This window comes from Aquarana catesbeiana, linkage group LG05, assembly GCF_042186555.1.
Source record: "Aquarana catesbeiana isolate 2022-GZ linkage group LG05, ASM4218655v1, whole genome shotgun sequence".
NCBI lineage: Eukaryota > Metazoa > Chordata > Amphibia > Anura > Ranidae > Aquarana > Aquarana catesbeiana.
In genome coordinates, this window is record NC_133328.1 from 463,456,692 (window position 1) to 463,476,188 (window position 19,497).

A 19,497-nucleotide genomic window follows, 5' to 3' on the forward strand; every position below is an offset into this window, starting at 1 on the left:
ATGGGCATACATTGTAATGTTCTTTTTTTCATGCAGCCTGTGGTCTGAATGAAAAAAAAGGAATTGATCGGTGGGTATGCCCACCATTAGAATATCGCCCTTCATCCACCCATTTCTAATGATGGGCAGACGTGCACCATTTTTTTTTAAACTGTGGTGGTGAAATCACCACTAACAGCATTGGAATCGCTGATTTACGTATCGTGGGAGCAAACACTGTTGCTGTCAAGATAAATAAATCAGTGCTGCAGCTGAATGGCGCACCTGCTAAGCAAATGATGGTTAACAATAAAACAAAGTAACATTACAGTATAACAGTAATGCCCTGTACACACGGTAGGACATTGATCGGACATTCCGACAATAAAATCCATTGATTTTTTCCGACGGATGTTGGCTCAAACTTGTCTTGCATACACACGGTCACAAAGTTGTCGGAAAATCCAATCGTTCTAAATGCAGTGACGTAAAACACGTACGTCGGGACTATAAACGGGGCAGTAGCCAATAGCTTTCGTCTCTTAATTTATTCTGAGCATGTGTGGCACTTTGTGCGTCGGATTTGTGTACACAATATCGGAATTTCTGACAATGGATTTTGTTGTCGGAAAATTTTATAGCAAGCTCTCAAACTTTGTGTGTCGGAAATTCCGATGGAAAATGTGTGATGGAGCCCACACACGGTCGGAATTTCCGACAACAAGGTCTTATCACACATTTTCCGTCGGAAAATCCGACCGTGTGTACAGGGCATTAGACATACCATACCTGCAAAGCAAATACAATAAAACAGTAAAAATAAAATTTTTTTTAACGCAATCCGTGCCTAAAAAATATATGCCGAAGCATGGGGGCAATCCACCCCTAATGTTAGGAGCAAATTGCTCCTCCACCCCTGCCCCCATGCTTCGGTATATACAGTTGCAATAAAAAGTATGTAAACCCTTTTGGAATGATATGGATTTCTGCACAAATTGGTCATAAAATGTGATCTGATCTTCATCTAAGTCACAACAATAGACAATCACAGTCTGCTTAAACTAATAACACACAATTAAATGTTACCATGTTTTATTGAACACACCATGTAAACATTCACAGTGCAGGTGGAAAAAGTATGTGAACCCTTGGATTTAATAACTGGTTGAACCTCCTTTGGCAGCAATAACTTCAACCAAACATTTCCTGTAGTTGCAGATCAGACGTGCACAATGGTCAGGAGTAATTCTTGACCATTCCTCTTTACATAACTGTTTCAGTTCAGCAATATTCTTGGGATGTCTGGTGTGAATCGCTTTCTTGAGGTCATGCCACAGCATCTCAATCAGGTTGAGGTCAGGGTTCTGACTGGGCCACTTCAGAAGGCGTATTTTCTTCTGTTTAAGCCATTCTGTTGTTGATTTACTTCTATGCTTTGGGTCGTTGTCCTGTTGCAACACCCAACTTCTGTTGAGCTTCAGCTGGTGGACAGATGGCCTTAAGTTCTCCTGCAAAATGTCTTGATAAACTTGGGAATTCATTTTTCCTTCGATGATAGCAATCTGTCCAGGCCCTGATGCAGCAAAGCAGCCCCAAACCATGATGCCCCCACCACCATACTTCACAGTTTGGATGAGGTTTTGATGTTGGTGTGCTGTGCCTCTTTATCTCAACACATAGTGTTGTGTGTTTCTTCCAAACAACTCAACTTTGGTTTCATTTGTCCACAGAATATTTTACTAGTACTGCTGTGGAACATCCAGGTGCTCTTGTGTAAACTGTAAACATGCAGCAATGTTTTTTTTTGGACAGCAGTGGCTTCCTCTGTGGTATCCTCGCATGAAATCCATTTTTGTTTAGTGTTTTACTTATTGTAGATTCGCTAACAGGGATGTTAGCATATGCCAGAGACTTTTGTAAGTCTTTAGCTGACACTCTAGGAGACCGTGGACTGATGAACAGCAAGACTTTTGGGGATACTTTTATAAGCCTTTCCAGCTTTATGAAAGACAACAATTCTTAATCGTAGGTCTTCTGAGAGCTTTTTTGTGCAAGGCATCATTCACATCAGGCAATACTTCTTGTAAAAAGCAAACCCAGAACTGCTGTGTGTTTTTTATAGGGCAGGGCAGCTGTAACCAACACCTCCAATCTCATCTCATTGATTGGACTCCAGTTGGATGACACCTCTCTCCAATTAGCGCTTGGAGATCTCATTAGTCTAGGGGTTCACATACTTTTTCCACATGCACTGTGAATGTTTACATGGTGTGTTCAATAAAAACATGGTAACATTTAATTCTGTGTGTGTTATTTAAGTAGACTGTGATTGTCTATTGTTGTGACTTAGATGAAGATCAGATCACATTTTATGACCAATTTGTGCAGAAAACCATATCATTCCAAAAGGGTTCACATACTTTTTATTGCAACTGTATGCTATTTTTTTAACTGTGGTGGTGAAATCGCCTTCTACAGAACTGGAGTCACGGCTTTACGTATCATGAGAGCAAACCGCTGTTGCTGTCAGAATAAACAATTCAGCTGCAAACGCTGCAGCTGAATGGTGTACCCGCTAAGCAAATGATGGTTTAAAATAAAACAAAGTAACATTACAGTATAATAGTAAGACATACCATACCTGCAAAGCAAATACAATAAACATAGTAAAAATAAAACATTACAGTTCTAAAATATAGTAACAACAGAGAGAGAACAATAGTGAGCGAACAATAGAGGGAGAGAAGAAAAATAAAACCACAACTATTTTTGGCTTTTTTATTTTATATTTTTTTGTGTTTTTGTGTTTGTGTGGGTTTTTTTTTGCACTTTTTAAAAAACTGTAAACTGTGAACGTTCCAGATTAGGATCTCTCAAAATTTGATGGCCATCTCATCTTTCGAGACCCTGTGTTAGTGTGCCCTAGGACTGTGCAGTGCTGTACCCTACGCTAATACTCAACTAGTTTTTGGTAGCGTTTGAAACAGTCACCGATGCAGAGACCAGGTTGGTCAGGACAGGAGGGAAAATAAAAGCATGTGTTATGCCTAAATCTGCGTTTTCTGCAGACACGACATCTTCTTTTGGGTGTTCTTTGGGTAGGGTACCAGGGAGGACATACGGAAAATGTCTCTCATGCAGCCGGCTCACTGCATTTGCGTTGGGAAGGTGGGCCATAGCACCGTCTGGAAACAGAAGGGCTGTGACGATCTCTTCCTGGAATTTTAGGAATGATCCAGTTCATCCTGAAGCTTTGTATAGCACAAAAGCGTTCAGCAGAGCCAATTGAAATAAGTATACAGACACTTTTTTTGAACCAGCGTCAGGCCTTACGGGCAATTAGGTATGGCGCCAACAACTGGTCGCTGAGGTCCACCCCTCCCATGCCAAAGTTGTATTCGTGGACACAGAGGGGTTTCTCCACAATATCAGTCGCTGTAGGAATTTGGACTGTCGTATCTGCGTGAAGGGAGGACAGAAGGAAAACATTCCATGAATCCCTTCACTTCACTTCTAACAAATTATTACACTTCAAGCAGGCTCTCTCCCTGTCTAAGTTGGGATTCTACAAGCCACTGGGGGAAGCCCCGACGATTAGATCATACGGTGCCACATGTGACTATCTTTTCCCTCGTAAACCATAAAACTATATGTATAGCCTGTTGCCGTCACAGAGCTAATACATCTTGACCCCATATCTGGCACGCTTGCTGGGAAGATACTGTTTGATAGACAAGTGGTCAGAAAGCTTAATGAGTAAACAAGACTGTAAACTGTTGGTTGAAGTGGTTTACGAGTGGCCGAATTTTGTAGAGCCGATCAAATCCAGGTTCACCCAGAGGACGACAGAGTTCATTATTATTTAAGTGCATGAACCGCAAGATCTGCTTGTATCGTGTCCTGGTCATGGAGGCAGAGAACACGGCATGTGGTGAATTGGGTCAGTGGACTAATATGACCGCAACTTACTCTTTTTAGTTATGCCCATGAGGAGGGATAGGCCCAGGAACGGCTTAAATTCAGAGACCGTAATAGGTCTCCAATCTCTAGCAAGGGTCAACTGGGGATTAGCAGTGATAAATTTACCAGCATACAAATAGATCTATAGAGATCTTCCGTGAAAAACAGCGAATAAAAATCAAGTGACGTAAAATCAACTGTTTCCACCTGAATTCCGGGTTGGCCAGTGAATGGGTGAAGTATGGGTGCTGCAGAAGTGGTGGACTCCCAATTAGGAATGGCAAATGCAGCAGGAAGGGCACTATGGGCTTGACGGGCCTGTGTTTGTCTTCTTCCTGGTGGCTGCAGGACACTACTCATGCTAGCCACCTCACCAACTTGAACTGCACTTATGGGACTCGCCACGTCACCAAGAGTTACTGCAGTGCTGGATGTTTGACCAGGATGTACTAGGCTGTTGGAGCTTGCCAGTTCACCAGAAGGATGAGCAGCACTAATACTGGCTCTCTGCTCCATACACGAGCTCTGCGGTTCTTGCACCTCAACGACAGCATAAGAACAGGGTCAGGTACGCCTGACCTTGGCAGGGACCACTACTCCATTGTCAGAGGTATCTGTCAGGGTGCTGCTGCTGTCTATCGGTTCATATTCTGAGCCTGAATCTGACAGATGAGTGACTTCCTCTTCACTATCTGTCATGCTCAGAAACGTGTAGGCCTCTTCACTACTGTACCTTGGATTTGACATTTTGGTCTCTAAATTTTCTGGTACAGTAGTGCGATTCACAGGAAAAAGAGCTCCTGACTGTCAGCAACTGCTTCAACTACAAAAACAACTGTTAGCGTTCGCAGGGATCAAGTCTGACTCGGTGAATCCTGCAGTTATGCGTTTAGTGTTTTTGTAAGTGACAGTGATCGATTGATACTGCACTTGGGTGGGCTGGGCTTGGCGGAGGGGCTAAACGCAGGTGTTAGCAGGTATCTGGGCTGATCCCACTAACACTGTGTTTTTGGGAACCCTAAACTGCTCGAGACGCTAGTATTGATCTGATCAGATCAGATATTGATCCGTTCAGACACTATACTACTAAGGGAGGTGTATGGTGCTTGCATGGGTGTTAGCGCTACTGGCACTAATCTGATGCTACCTGGGGTGACGCAGAGTCTATCTTACACTAAAACCTAACTGATATCAGTCCCCAGACCTATCTGGACCTACCACTAAGTACCCTAACACTGATTTTTGTCACTAATGACACCAGTGCAGTGATCAAAAAGAAATATGAACACTGCACTGGGTGACACAGTGACAGGGGGTAAAGGGGTTAACTGGGGGGGCAATTGGGGGGTGACAAGTGTACCTACGTGAACTGGTGTCAGTGTAGTGTTGGTGCACTTACTCTGAGATGTCTTCTGTCCTCTCTCTGGAACAGAAAAGAGTTGACATCACTTCCCCTGCTGTGTTTACACTTACACATGCAGGGGAAGGATTTCGCCAGGACCGATCACCAGGTCCAGGCCAGAAATCATTGGCCTGGAGACTGACCGATTCTGAAGCAAATCCGATCGTCGCTCGAGCCCCCAAGGTAGGCCAACCTGTTGCAGTATAAGTGCGGTCGCTGGTCTGGAACTGGTTAAGAGCTATGGGCGTAAGTGACGTTTTGACATAGCTTCTGCCCTGAAATGGTATAAAGACGAGTAGGGGCCATCTTCCCCTCACTCAGCTCCATAACACACAGGGAGAATGATCCAATTGGCTCCGCTGCTGCCGGCAGCTCCAGTTAGTGGCGGAGTGCACCGAAGAGCGGCGGGAGGGGGGGCCCTCTCCCGCTGCCGATAAATGTCATCTTGCAGTGAATCTGCCGCAAAGACCACTTTTATCTGAAAGCGGACCGCCCGCTGAAGAAGAGGATACCGGGGTTATGGTAGCTAGCTGCTGCTATAACAATAATATCCCACTTCAAAGTATCGACGTATAACGATGGTGAGCGGGCTGTAAGTGGTTAATGTATTATATGCATTAGGGTGAAAAACCTTCTGTGCTGCAGCTCCCCCCCAGACGCCCCTTTTTCTCACCTGAGCCCAATCTGATCCAGCGATGTGCATGAGCGCAGCGGCTTAAGCCATTGACATTCTCCTCATTGGACAGATTGATAGCAGCAGGAGCAATTGTCTCCCACTGCTGTCAATCAAAAGCTGTGACACGGGTGCGGGGGGCAGGGCCGAGTCCTTCTGTGTGTGTCAATAGATGCAGCAGTGGGCACGGCTGCCCCCATGGAAAGCAGCTTTCTGTGAGGGGCACTCGATGAAGAGGAGGAGCCAGGCGTGCCAGTGGGGGGCACCCCAGAAGAGGAGGACCAGGGCTGCTCTGTGCAAAACCACTGCACAGAGCAGGTAAGTATAGACATGTTTGTTATTTTTATTTTTATTTTGAATCGAAGGTTTACAATCACTTTAATTCCTAAGCACACCTTTTGCAACTTTGACATGTGTTAGTAAAATATCATCACAACTACTTTGTGCATTCAGGGGGATTATACATTGTTATTTTTCAGGACAAGTTGGGCTTTTATTTGGTGGTAAATGGTAATGGATATCTCCTATTTTTTTTTTATATCAAAGAAAAACTGACCCAAAATAATTTTTTTTTTTAAATGCTGTATATTTCTTGTTACTACCATAACCCACCACCAAAAGACAACCCAAAATAAATTCTCCAGCACCTGGAGACACAGGAGAACATATATGTATGTTATTTGTTGTTTGTACCCATAATACAGTCCAGAAACAATAGTGCATGTTTTTTGTCCTACCTAAAGCACGCTGACACTAACTGACACTGATACTATTTTTTTTTTAAATCCTGCCCAAACTATATTGACCCTGACCTGGACCTTTGACCCTTACTTGACCCAAACACTAACCCTGGCACTGTCCTAGATCATAATTTGATTATTCTTCTTTATTAGTTATGTATTTATTTTCTTTACACATTTTTTTTCTCTCTGCAAGGAGAGAGAAAGATACAATGTATATTTCCTCTCCAATCACAGAGAGGGAAACACAGGGGTGAGCTTCACAGTGACTGTTCACTGTAGTAGCCAATCAGAGCCTACCACAGTGATCAGGTGACCAGAAATAAAGAGTTCCATGTCCCGATCTTTAATACGGGACCAGTGGCACTTGGTGAGACCCCGTTCTCTGTACTGGGAGTATGCTGTGCGGCATGCTCCCAGCACAAAAACAGATACACATATTTGTGGCCCCACAGCGAAAAGCCAGTCCAGTGAGGCCACATATGTGACATATGTGTTATGTTGGCATGAAGAGTTTAACATTTATTATATATATGTTACGTAGTGTGTATATATATGTATGTAGTGAGTGCAGAGCTTGTATAACAGTGTAAATTTGCTGTCCCTCAAAAAAACTCAACACAGCCATTAATGTCTAAATCGCTGGCAACAAAAGTGAGTACACCCCTAAGTGAAAATGTCCAAATTGGGCCAAATTAACCATTTTCCCTCCCATCACGAGTGTTACAGGGTCTCAGGTGTGAATGGGGAGCAGGTGTGTTAAATTTAGTGTTATCGCTCTCACTCTCTCATACTGGTCACTGGAAGTTCAACATGGCCCCTCATGGCAAAGAACTCTCTGAGGATCTGAAAAAAAGAATTGTTACTCTACATAAAGATGGCCTAGGCTATAAGAAGATTGCCAAGACCCTGAAACTGAGCTGCAGCACGGTGGCCAAGACCATACAGCGGTTTAACAGGACAGGTTCCACTCAGAACAGGTTCCACTCAGAACAGGCCTCGCCATGGTTGACCAAAGAAGTTGAGTGCACATGCTCAGCGTCATATCCAGAGGTTGTCTTTGGGAAATAGACTTATGAGTGCTGCCAGCATTGCTGCAGAGGTTGAAGGGGTGGTGATCAGCCAGTCATTGCACAGACCATACGCCGCACACTGCATCAAATTGGCCTGCATGGCTGTCATCCCAGAAGGAAGCCTCTTCTACAGATGATGAACAATAAAGCCAGCAGTTTGCTGAAGACAAGTAGACTAAGGACATGGATTACTGGAACTATGTCCTGTGGTCTGATGAGACCAAGATAAATGGTGTCAAGCATGTGTGTGTGTGGTGGAAACCAGCTGAGGACTACAAAGACAAGTGTGTCTTGCCTACAGTCAAGCATGGTGGTGGGAGTGTCATGGTTTGGGGCTGCTTGAGTGCTGCCCGCACTGGGGAGCTACAGTTCATTGAGGGAACCATGAATGCCAACCTGTACTGTGACATACTGAAGCAGAGCATCATCCCCTCCCTTTGGAGACTGGGCCGCAGGGCAGTATTCCAACATGATAACGACCCCAAACACATCTCCAAGACAAGTACTGCCTTGCTAAAAAAGCTGTGGGTAAAGGTGATGGACTAGCTAAGCATCTATTGAGCATCTGTGGGGCATTTACACTGGTATACAAGATGTACACTCACTACTTTACATTGTAGCAAAGTGTAATTTCTTCAGTGTTGTCACATGTCACATGAAAAGATTTCAAAAAAATATTTAGAGATACTGTCTATCTATCTATCTATCTATCTATCTATCTATCTATCTATCTATCTATCTATCTATCTATCTAATCTTTTTGGCTCTATACACCACCACAGTGGATTTGAAATGAAAAAAACAAGATGCGCTTTAACTGCAGACTTTCAGCTTTAATTTGAGGGTATTTACATCCAAATCAGGTGATCGGTGTAGGAATTATAACAGTCTGTATATGTGCCTCCCACTTTTTAAGGGACCAAAAGTAATGGGACAGATTAACAATCATCCATCAAACTTTCACTTTTTAATACTTGGTTGCAAATCCTTTGCAGTCAATTACAGCCTGAAGTCTGGAACGCATAGACATCACCAGACGCTGGGTTTCATCCCTGGTGATGTTCTGCCAGGCCTCTACTGCAACTGTCTTCAGTTCCTGCTTGTTCTTGGGGCATTTTCTCTTCAGTTTTGTCTTCAAAACTGAAATGCATGCTCAGTCAGATTCAGGTCAGGTGATTGACTTGGCCATTGCATAACATTCCACTTCTTTCCCTTAAAAAACTCTTTGGTTGCTTTCGCAGTATGCTTCAGGTCATTGTCCATCTGTACTGTAAGGTGCCGTCCAATGAGTTCTGAAGCATTTTGCTGAATATGAGCAAATAATATTGCCTGAAACACTTTAGAATTCATATGCTGCTTTTGTCAGCAGTCACATCATCAATAAATACAAGAGAACCAGTTCCATTGGCAGCCATACATGCCCATGCCATGACACTACCACCACCATGCTTCACTGATAAGGTGGTATGCTTTGGATCATGAGCAGTTCCTTTCCTTCTCCATACTCTTCTCTTCCCATTACTCTGGTACAAGTTGATCTTGGTCTCATCTGTCCATAGGATGTTGTTCCAGAACTGTGAAGGCTTTTTTAGATGTTGTTTGGCAAACTCTAATCTGGCCTTCCTATTTTTAAGGCTCACCAATGGTTTACATCTTGTGGTGAACCCTCTGTATTCACTCTGGTGAAGTCTTCTCTTGATTGTTGACTTTGACACACATACACCTACCTCCTGGAGAGTGTTCTTGATCTGGCCAACTGTTGTGAAGGGTGTTTTCTTCACCAGGGAAAGAATTCTTCGGTCATCCACCACAGTTGTTTTCTGTGGTCTTCCGGGTCTTTTCATGTTGCTGAGCTCACTGGTGCATTCTTTCTTATTAGGGATGTTCCAAACAGTTGATTTGGCCACACATAATGTTTTTGCTATCTCTCTGATGGGTTTGTTTTGTTTTTTCAGCCTAATGATGGCTTGCTTCACTGATAGTGACAGCTCTTTGGATCTCATATTAAGAGTTGACAGCAACAGATTCCAAATGCAAATAGCACACTTGAAATGAACTCTGGACCTTTTATCTGTTCCTTGTAAATGGGATAATGAGGGAATAACACACACCTGGCCATGGAACAGCTGAACAGCCAATTGTCCCATTACTTTTGGTCCCTTAAAAAGTGGGAGGCACATATTCAAACTGTTGTAATTCCAACACTGTTCACCTGATTTGGATGTAAATACCTTCGAATTAAAGCTGAAAGTCTGCAGTTAAAGCACATCTTGTGCGTTTCATTTCAAATCCATTGTGGTGGTGTATAGAGCCAAAAAGATTAGAATTGTGTTGATGTCCCAATATTTATGGACCTGACTGTATATAATATATATAGATATATATATCTATATATATATAGATATATATATATAGATATATATATATACAGGGCTTTTTTCTCAGATAATAGGTGCAGGAACTCACCCTCTCTGACCAACTTGTCGCCCCAACCACACCCAAACACCACCCCCACCACACCTTCCTTAGAGGAGAGAATTAGAGCGGCACCAAAAAATTGTAATGAGTTAAGGCTTAGAATTGTGTATCACAAAAGGCAAATCCCTCCAGCTCTCCTCTCATCACAAATCCCCCCAGCTCCCCTCTCTGTACAAATCCCCCCAGCTCCCCTCTCTGTGCAAATCCCCCAGCTCACCTCTCATCACAAATCCCTCCAGCTCACCTTTCATCACAAATCCCCCCAGCTTATCTCTCATCAGAAACCCCCCAGCTCCCCTCTCATCACAAACCCCCCCCCCCTCCACACACACACACACACACTTTCCCAGGTTTCCTCTCTGCACAGATTCCCCCCAACTCTCCTCTGTGTACAATGTTCTCCTCTCTGCTAAACACACACACAAACTTTCCCTCTCTGCACGTATTCCCCTTCTCCCACAGACTTTCAAACAGTGCAGTGCACTCCTCTCTGAATGAACTCCCTCACCTCTTCTGCCGTCACCACTCTCCATGATATGTGCAGGATTTTTTTTTTTCATCACACTACAGTGGACCGGAAAACTTCCCCCTACTGTAGCACAGAGCTGAGGAGGTGTTTTAGGGCTCCTCGGCACCGTGCTACAAAGTCTGAGTAGCAGTGGCAAGCAGGGATGGAAGCTTCCCCCTAAATTACTGCAGCAGCTGAAGGTTGGGATCTGAAGCACTTACCAGTGATCGAGGGCAGCAATAAAATAAAAAATAATATATATATATATATATATATATATATATATATATATATATATATAAAACACAATATTTTATGAATCTTGGAATCACAATTTTTGAAGCAATAAAAATCTGATATTGTCAGACTTGCCTCTGTTAAGACATCACTTTTTAAAAGTTTGGTACCTTGCATCACTTAAGCCAAATTTAGTGCAATATATCAAGCCCTACTCTGTACAGCAGAGAAGACTTACCCTTTCAGTGTGGCTGTTCTAGGCAGAAAGGAATAAGCTGTAATATTTACCTTATTCCTCACTCCCACAGGCTTCCATCCCCACTGTGTGACTGGTTCCCTAAAGCCTGTTCTCTTCAGTGCTCTGTCACAATTTGAAGTCATCATATACAGTATACAATGCAGGACTAGCAGTCCTGCACTGAACGTGTTGACCTGCCCACATCTCATAGCGCTGGACAGAAGAGACAAGTGCTGGATACCTGGGGAGTGAGAAATGTATGCTTTAGAGTTTTTTTCCAATACCACTAGACTTAACAAGCATTCAACCCCTGCAGTGTTAGGAGGCCCAACTGCAAGGATATTTTTTTTTTTAAACCCAGAGTTCATCTTTAATTTTTAATAAGCTATTAATGTAGCAAACTTTTTCCTATGGTAAACAAATAAAGTGTATGTATAGCCCAAACTTTTTTTTTGCATAACATATTGAAGGATTAGAACCTTTTCAAGTTGCAATTGCTTTCTGTTTACGTAGTCTCACCATCCCTATTTGTACTGTTGACTATTGTCAAAGAGATAAAAAGTAATGGTATATCCAAGACATACTTTTTAATGTACTGTGAAAATAAATGTTAACATATTGATTTATCAGTACATATTTAAGCCTTTAAAGCAGTTGGTAATCTTTCACATTAAATCACACATCCTCTTGAGATGTACTGTACTCTGTAGAGCATCATATGGTTGTAGCATTTAATAGATACAGTGTTAATATTGACAACTTAACATACTTGGAAATTTTGTTTTAACCTTTAAATTTGTCTTTTTTGTCTCTTTTTAAATGCACAGGAGCTGGAGTGACTTGTGTGGCAGTTTGAGGTCGGCATGATTGCCACTGGAGGTCTGTTGAGGATCTCTGCACGAAAACAAGATCCTCTCAGACCCCAAAGCCAAGCTCCAAAGAGAAAGCGGAAAGCAAAAAAGAAGCGCAAGAATGATGTGGTGGTAGTAAAAGGCAAACTTAAACTTTGCTCTGTCTCTGGATTAATTGCCCTGTGTGGAATTTTGGTACTTTTGGTTGGAATAGCCATGGCTGTTATGGGATATTGGCCAAAAAGCAGTTCTGTTTATCATGGCAGTCTAGGGACAAATCAAGCCAAACTTTCATCAGGAGATATAAATTCTATCAGTTCAAATTCAAGCCAATCATGGAGCCATCACAACAGTCAAGGAGCTAATCAGAATGCCTTCAAAGTAAGTGATACAAACTTAACAAGAAGCCTTCAGCAAAAAACTCCGCCTGGATTTCTTGCAGGTTTTTTTTCTGGATACTTGCACTCGGATAATCTTAAAGTTTTTGGTCCTCTAATAATGGGCATTGGAATATTTCTTTTTATTTGTGCTAATGCGGTTCTTCATGAAAACAGAGACAAGAAAACAAAGATCATCAACCTGAGGGATCTCTACTCTACAGTGATTGATGTTCATGGCATGAAATCTAAAGATGGAGTTCCTTTAAATGGGTTTGTTAATTATGTGCAATCTCGAAGCATGGATGTAAAAGGTGGTGACACATTTGGTGCGGCAATGTTGGCCAAGAGCTCCTGGAATTCTGCTCTTGGTGGACCAATTTCCTTCTCTCCTCCTAATCTAAGGGAAACAAGGACGTCTTCTCCTAAGGTATATCGACACCCAACTGAGCAAATAAACTTGAATGAGGAGGTATACAGTATTTACAGGGAGAGATCCAACTCTGCTTTACCATTTGACAGAATTTCAGGGAGAGATGAGGATATAGATTCCTTGTCTGAATCACCTGACGTAGAATGGGGTAGGAACAGTGCGTGTTCAATTGTCGGTCACTCCCTCAGTGCTTTTACACTGCCTATTGTCAAGTTAGAAAGCTGTCTCTTGGAGAAGAAAGAAGAGCATGGGAAAGGGAACAAAAGTGCCAAAGAAGTATCTAAGGGAGAGATTGAATTAAGTTTAACCAATTTTAGCCATGCAGACTTAAACTGGGAAATTCCCAAAACTCATAGAAAATTACCTTTAAGGCGCCAGAGCACAAGCTGTCTGCCTGACTTCAGGAGACCAATGTCACCTGGGCCACTGTCAGAATTAGGTAGCCAGTCATTAAGTAGCACAGATTTAGACTGTAGCCTTTTGGTGAGAGGCTCTCCATTTGGCAAAACAAAACCTGCTGTTCTTTTGGATTCTCTTACTACAGCGCCATTGATAAGAAAAGATTCCCAAAGTTCAGGGTCTGACCAATCAAGCAATAAGGGCTACATTCATCTTGAGGAGGCAGGAACCTCCTTCGAGTCTATAGACACCTCAGCCAATAAAACTAAAGACTGTAAGGAAACAGAGGCTATAGACATTGAAATTCCCTCGGACGATACCAGCACAGAACAACAGGTAGAACAGAAGCAGTTCACTAATAAAGAAAAACTGTTGATGCTCTCCAGGTCTCACGCTAAGTCTGGTGACAATGGTAATGACGATGATATAGATAACACAAGTATTTAAAGCACACTTTGAGATTTGTCCATAGTTCTGGAACATGCTGTATTACAGGGAACTTGCCAATATCCAAAGATCTGCAGTGTCAACAGTTTTAGTATGTATTGGTAACCATCACCAACACCTGATTGTAACTGTATGTATGACTGAAACCAAACTGTATTAATAAACAGTGAACTAGCCCATCTTTAACTTTCAGTATGCATCAGATTATTTTTAACAGTAACTGTGCACTTCATTTTAGCTACAGTAGATATTTTTTTCCTGCTGATGGCATGTCAGTAATTGCTCGGTTATGGCGATTTAGTTTGGCTTACTGAAATGCTAAGGCAGCAAGTCTGCCTACATAGTGATAAACTGATTTATTTTTCTGAATAAACTGTTTTAGAGGTTTTATCATTTTTTTGGTAACATAATATTCAAATGAAGTTTAAAAAGGCAGAATATTAAAATTAATTTTAAAGGCAAAGGACATCAGTTGAGTTTGCTTAAGTGGGACTGTTAGAATTTTTTTTTTTCAAATAATTAAAAAATTTCTGTATTACGCTGTTTTTATTGGATGTTATGGTTATTAAATGACTGAAAGCATCATTATTATTAAAAAATAATAAAAAGAAATGTTTACATTCAAATATATCACATGCACCAAAATGTATTTTTGTTATTTTTAGGTTTTTTTTTTGTTTGGTTTTTTTTTTTACCTCTTGCAGTATTTTACAAATGGCATGCAATCTTGCTTACAACAAGCAGACTTGAAATGCAGAATATATAGTATATTTAGGAATCTTTTTGCTAGCTACCATAGAATTTAATTTCTATAAATGGAAGTGCATGATAAAATGTATTTTTGCTACATTTCATATTTATTCAATGTAGATTTGCATCACTGGCCCATTTGTCAGAATGTCAGCCTTTTGATGTTTTCTATTATAAAGATTCTTTATTAATAACAATGCTAATACTAATAATATTAATAAAGATAAATAATTTATTTAAAAAGGTACAGAAGTATTGTTAAATATTATTAAAGTAAACACTACTGTTTCCTTTTAAAACTTTTTATCTTATTGCGCAGCTTGACAATATGTGGGTTATATTTATGGTAAAATTGTAGCTATGTTCATTTTTATTGATAAGAAATGGCATTTTGATGCCTGATGTGCTTTCTTGGTATTTAGGAGGTCCATTTACCCTGTTGTTATGTATCAGAGTATAATTAACATTTGTCCATGTTCTGTGAATTTTTGTACGTCAAAAATAGATATGCAGCCTTTTTCTTTTACATATCATAAAGTATGTTATCACTTTTTGAAAAATACTGTAGCATGCCTAAACTACAGTACCCTTGTGTTTTCTAACATTGTTGAAAATTATTTATGGTTCTTTAAGAAAATTAGGTCCTGAAACTGTACAGATGTAATGGTGACTGCAGTTCATGAAAATGTTGTGCCTCATGACAAAAAAAAATCCTGCATCCTGCAATTCTTTTAATCTGATTGAATTCCTTAAACCATGTTTCGATACCATAATGCGAAAAACTGTGAATAGTTATCATTAGCTGTAGGCATCCAGTCCAAATTGGATACAGACCTGGGGTTTTGTGTTTTATCCAGGCAGAGCTGTATGTTCTAGTTCAAGCCACACTTCTACTGAAATCTCCTTAGTGACAGTAGCCTTGTTAATCAGAATGCCATCTGCTCAGCTTCCGAATATGCAGGTCAGGTATCCCATCCTGGCCCATTTCATGTTGTTCAAGTAATATGGGTTACATAGAGGATAATGTTCAAAAGCTGCAGCCACACATAGGAACTGTCCCAGTAGCTATCTACATCTGGTTACTTTGCTATGCTTTAAATTAGAATTCAGTATGAAGGCCAATTCAGTAGATTTTCTGACTTAAAGTTGAATTCCAGTCAAATTCTAACTAAGGCTAAAACTACTCCCACCCCCATTCTAAGACTATTCTATCTACTCTGTAAAAGAAACAATGCTTATACCTACCTATTATGAAGGTGCTCTTGTCCGGTCACATGATCTGGTTCCAGCGCCAGCTTCAGTGTAGAGAAGAGGTAGCGACAACAGCTGCAGAGCCTGGATTGTGACATCACCTATAGGCTTACTACGGGGCATCCATTGTTGGCTGTCCCTCCTCTACACTGAAGCCAAGTGGCTTCAGAATAGGTAAGTATACACATATTTTCTTTTACAGGGTAGATAGAATAGTCTTAGAATGGGGGCGAGAGTAGATTTAGCCTTAATTAGAATTTGGCTGGAATTACATTTTAAAGTGCATTTCTAGGCAAAAAAAACCACAAACCATTCCACACATTTCAGCAATACTTGCACATTTCCTGTGTGTTTTTTTTCCACAACTACATAAAAGTACCCGAGGGTCCTGACAAAAATCCTGTGAGCTCCTAACTTTCTTTAGTGATCTGAAAATGCTGCCTCTGCTGTACTGGATTCCCAAGCAGTGTTGTCAGCCCTGCTTGGGTTATTATCTGCTGGACTATAAAACACCCCCCTCATGCCAATAAGGTAGAGGTGGTCTACAGGCCAACAAGGGAGAACCCAGGCCAGATTTAAGATTCCAGTTCAGAAAAAGTGTTGTCAACAACAAAATGTAAGAGTTCACTGTTTTTCTGTCAGGATCTACAAATATTGTTCTGTAAAAAGGGAAATGTGCATGGTTTGCAGAGATGTACCGGATATTTTTTTTTTATTTTGCCTATGACATACACTTTAAAGTGTATGTTTCCCCAAAATATATTATTCCATCTGTGAGTCCATGTGGATGTTTGTTAATGTGGCCTGTTCTCTTTTTATTTCTTGGTTTCATGAGAAATCACTGGTGATCCTGCCATTTTTTTAAAGAAATTCTTGAAATTAGATAACATACATTAGGAAGTTCTTCTTCCTACTTCTATATACTAGCGATTTAAAAATTAGTAAATGCTCTAAGTCTACCCCCCCTTTTCTATATTAGGCACTTATCTTTAGTTCCTCAATCTACCCTTCCAATGCCTAAAGGTAAAAATCAACAATATCCATTATAATAAAAAGTTGCACACCTAACATCATGTCCTTTGGCCCCGTATGACATTGTTGGTCACTGGTAGTTGGTATAAGGTAAATATAGACACCATAGAGTGTCTGAAACAAGATGGGGATGGTTTATTCTTTTACAGCACAGCAGTCATTCAACAAGGATTGCGACTCCCCATCTTGGACACATTAAAAAAACAACCGATTCATAGTCTTTCCATTTCAGTTCTTGATTTACCTTTCAACAATGAGTATGTGCTCCCTGAGATCCTCATTATTTCCAGTCATCTGCACTGTTTATGAAGTTTTATTTACTGATTATTTACTAGGGCAGTGCTAATTTACAAGAACAGCCTGACCCTATCAAAGACCAATATCATGTAGCAGATTTAGTGTACCAATCCTGACTCTAAAAAGCATTCATTTTAATGTGAGAGAAAAGTATATTAATACAACTTGTGATCCATCATTTAAAGGTCTAAAATATTTCAGTTTTCATTGGTTTTTGGCTTGTTGAATCACAGTCCGCAAGTCTCATTCCCCAACAAATTATTGAGATCTCCAGCTCCTAAAACATGACACCATCATTATGGCCATGTAATGTGAGTTAGAGGCTCAAACTACCGCAGGTAAACATCTCCATTATAGACTCTGGGAGATGTAAGAAGCTAGCAAGTGTTCAACTCTCCAAAAGCCATTCTAAAGTCAAATAACTACTTTATATAGCACTAGCATTTTAAGTATAATGATTGTTAATTCATAATTCATAAATTAGGATACATACGGTACAAACAATGTAGACGTTGGCTGCCTTCCAAGCATTAATTACCTGGATTTACAAATAATAGTATCTCCTGTTTTGTGCATTCTGTTCTGCTGTCACTGTATAAAAGTAATGGATGATGTATTCTTTGTGCATTAGATGATTTGATAGGTCTGCCGTGTTTTGGCTTACTGAGAATTTAGTTTGCGTTAGACCCAGCTTTAAGTGGTAGTAAACCTCTTTTTTGAACTTGTACCTACAGGTAAGCCTATAATATGTCTTACCTGTAGGTAGAGTGAATATCTCCTAAACTTGTGGTATTTAGGAGATATTCACACAGCATATAGCCGGTGACGTCACATGCACTCTGAAGGAACGGCATACCTGTGCCATTCATTTAGAGCTATGTGCTGTGTCCGTGACTCCCGCACTCAGGCATGGGAGTGACGTCATCGGGGCTCGGCCAGTCAGGTGGCTGGAGCACGCAAACCCGGCAGGAAGACTGGGTGAAGATGGAAGCCCTGTCAGCGATGACAGCGCACCGCTTTGTTCTAAGGCAAGGATTTCAGAATGTGCTAGTATGTGATGCATACTAGCACATGTTGCCTCTACCTTCCAGAGTTTTTTTTCTTTTTAAACATGCCCAAGTTTACTACCACTTTAAGACTAGCCTGGTATTTTTAAAACTGCCGTGGAACAGATTGCTATAAACACTGCACAGACCACAGAGGACAGCAAGCCTATTCTACAATATATAAATGTTGGAAATGCAGTCCATGTCTTTTTTTCAGTGAAAGGACATTTATAATAAATTAACCTCCTCCCTAAAGTCTTCAGTTCAGTTCTCACCAAGGTACTGTCTTAATGAGGTCTGCAAGCCTGTTCTATATGAACATGAGATTCCACTTGACATTCCTGTTACCACTATGTAGAAACATACTGCTCCCTACAAAATTGATATTTGATCTTTGTACAAGTTTAGAATGAGGGTAGAGGAAATCAGTTTGGCTCCTGCATCCATTCCTGTAATTAGTTAGAATCTGTATCTCTACTTTGTTTTTCTTTTATGAAAAAAAAACAAAAACTCTGTCTCATTTTCTGGTAAAGACGTTATGTTTGTTGGAGTAGAAGGTCAATTCCCTGTCTGCTGGGTAGAAGAGTCACCAGATGTCGTGGAAGTGGAGGGAGTCCATCATGGATGCTAATTGTGATACGTTAGAGGTCATGGGTGTTTCATAGAGGCGTTTGGGTGTAGCTCTGTCGGGTGCATGATGGTGTTGAAATCGCCCACAACTACATGTGGGATGTGTAGTAGTTTAGTGGAAAGCTCGCTAAAGAATTGTTTGCTGGGATTATTGGGCGCATAGATATTAGATATCACAAGATCTCAGTTTCCTACAGGGATATGTGCCGTGAGGAAACGGCCTTGATCATCGAAGTCTATGGAGATGACTTCACAGGGGAGGTTTTTGTGGATCAGGATGAGGACCCCTGCTTTGCGTCCAACTGCGTTGGATCCCAAGACTGTGCCTACCCAGAGTTTCCTCATGCGATGAAAATCTGGGGATGACAAATGGGTTTCAGGAAGGAGGGCAATGTCAGTTTTAAGCCTCTGAAGGTGGCGCAGGATTTTAAGTCTCTTGGGGGTCCTAAGCCCTTTCACATTCCAAAAGGTGACTTTCATGGAGGAGGAATGTATTGAGGAGTTTGGACTGGTATTAAGGTTATAGTGAGTTCTGGCTTGTATGGAGGGGCTGGTGCATTAATGCATAGTGATGTAACTTTCAGGTGGGAGAGTGTTGGTGCTGGAGTGTCTGGTGTTGGATAGGTGGTGTGAGAAAAAGGTGGGAGAGATGAAAGGGTATTTGGAGGGGTAAAAATAGGGAACAAACAATATACA

The 19,497-nt window shown here is 41.1% G+C and overlaps 1 protein-coding gene across 2 annotated transcripts in view; it reads left to right on the forward strand.

Annotated features, from left to right (window-relative positions):
- Positions 1-14,737, forward strand: part of TMEM200C (transmembrane protein 200C) — a 139,442-nt gene extending 124,705 nt beyond the window's left edge. Inside the window, exon 2 of one of the 2 annotated variants that reach the window (XM_073631381.1) lies at positions 12,116-14,735. In XM_073631381.1, the coding sequence (XP_073487482.1) occupies positions 12,152-13,795 (1,644 nt within the window). In that variant the 5' untranslated portion in view covers positions 12,116-12,151 and the 3' untranslated portion in view covers positions 13,796-14,735. Of the gene's footprint in view, positions 1-12,115 lie in introns of both variants that reach the window. The other variant, XM_073631382.1, reaches the window with a different exon arrangement.
- Positions 14,738-19,497: the final 4,760 nt, after the last annotated feature.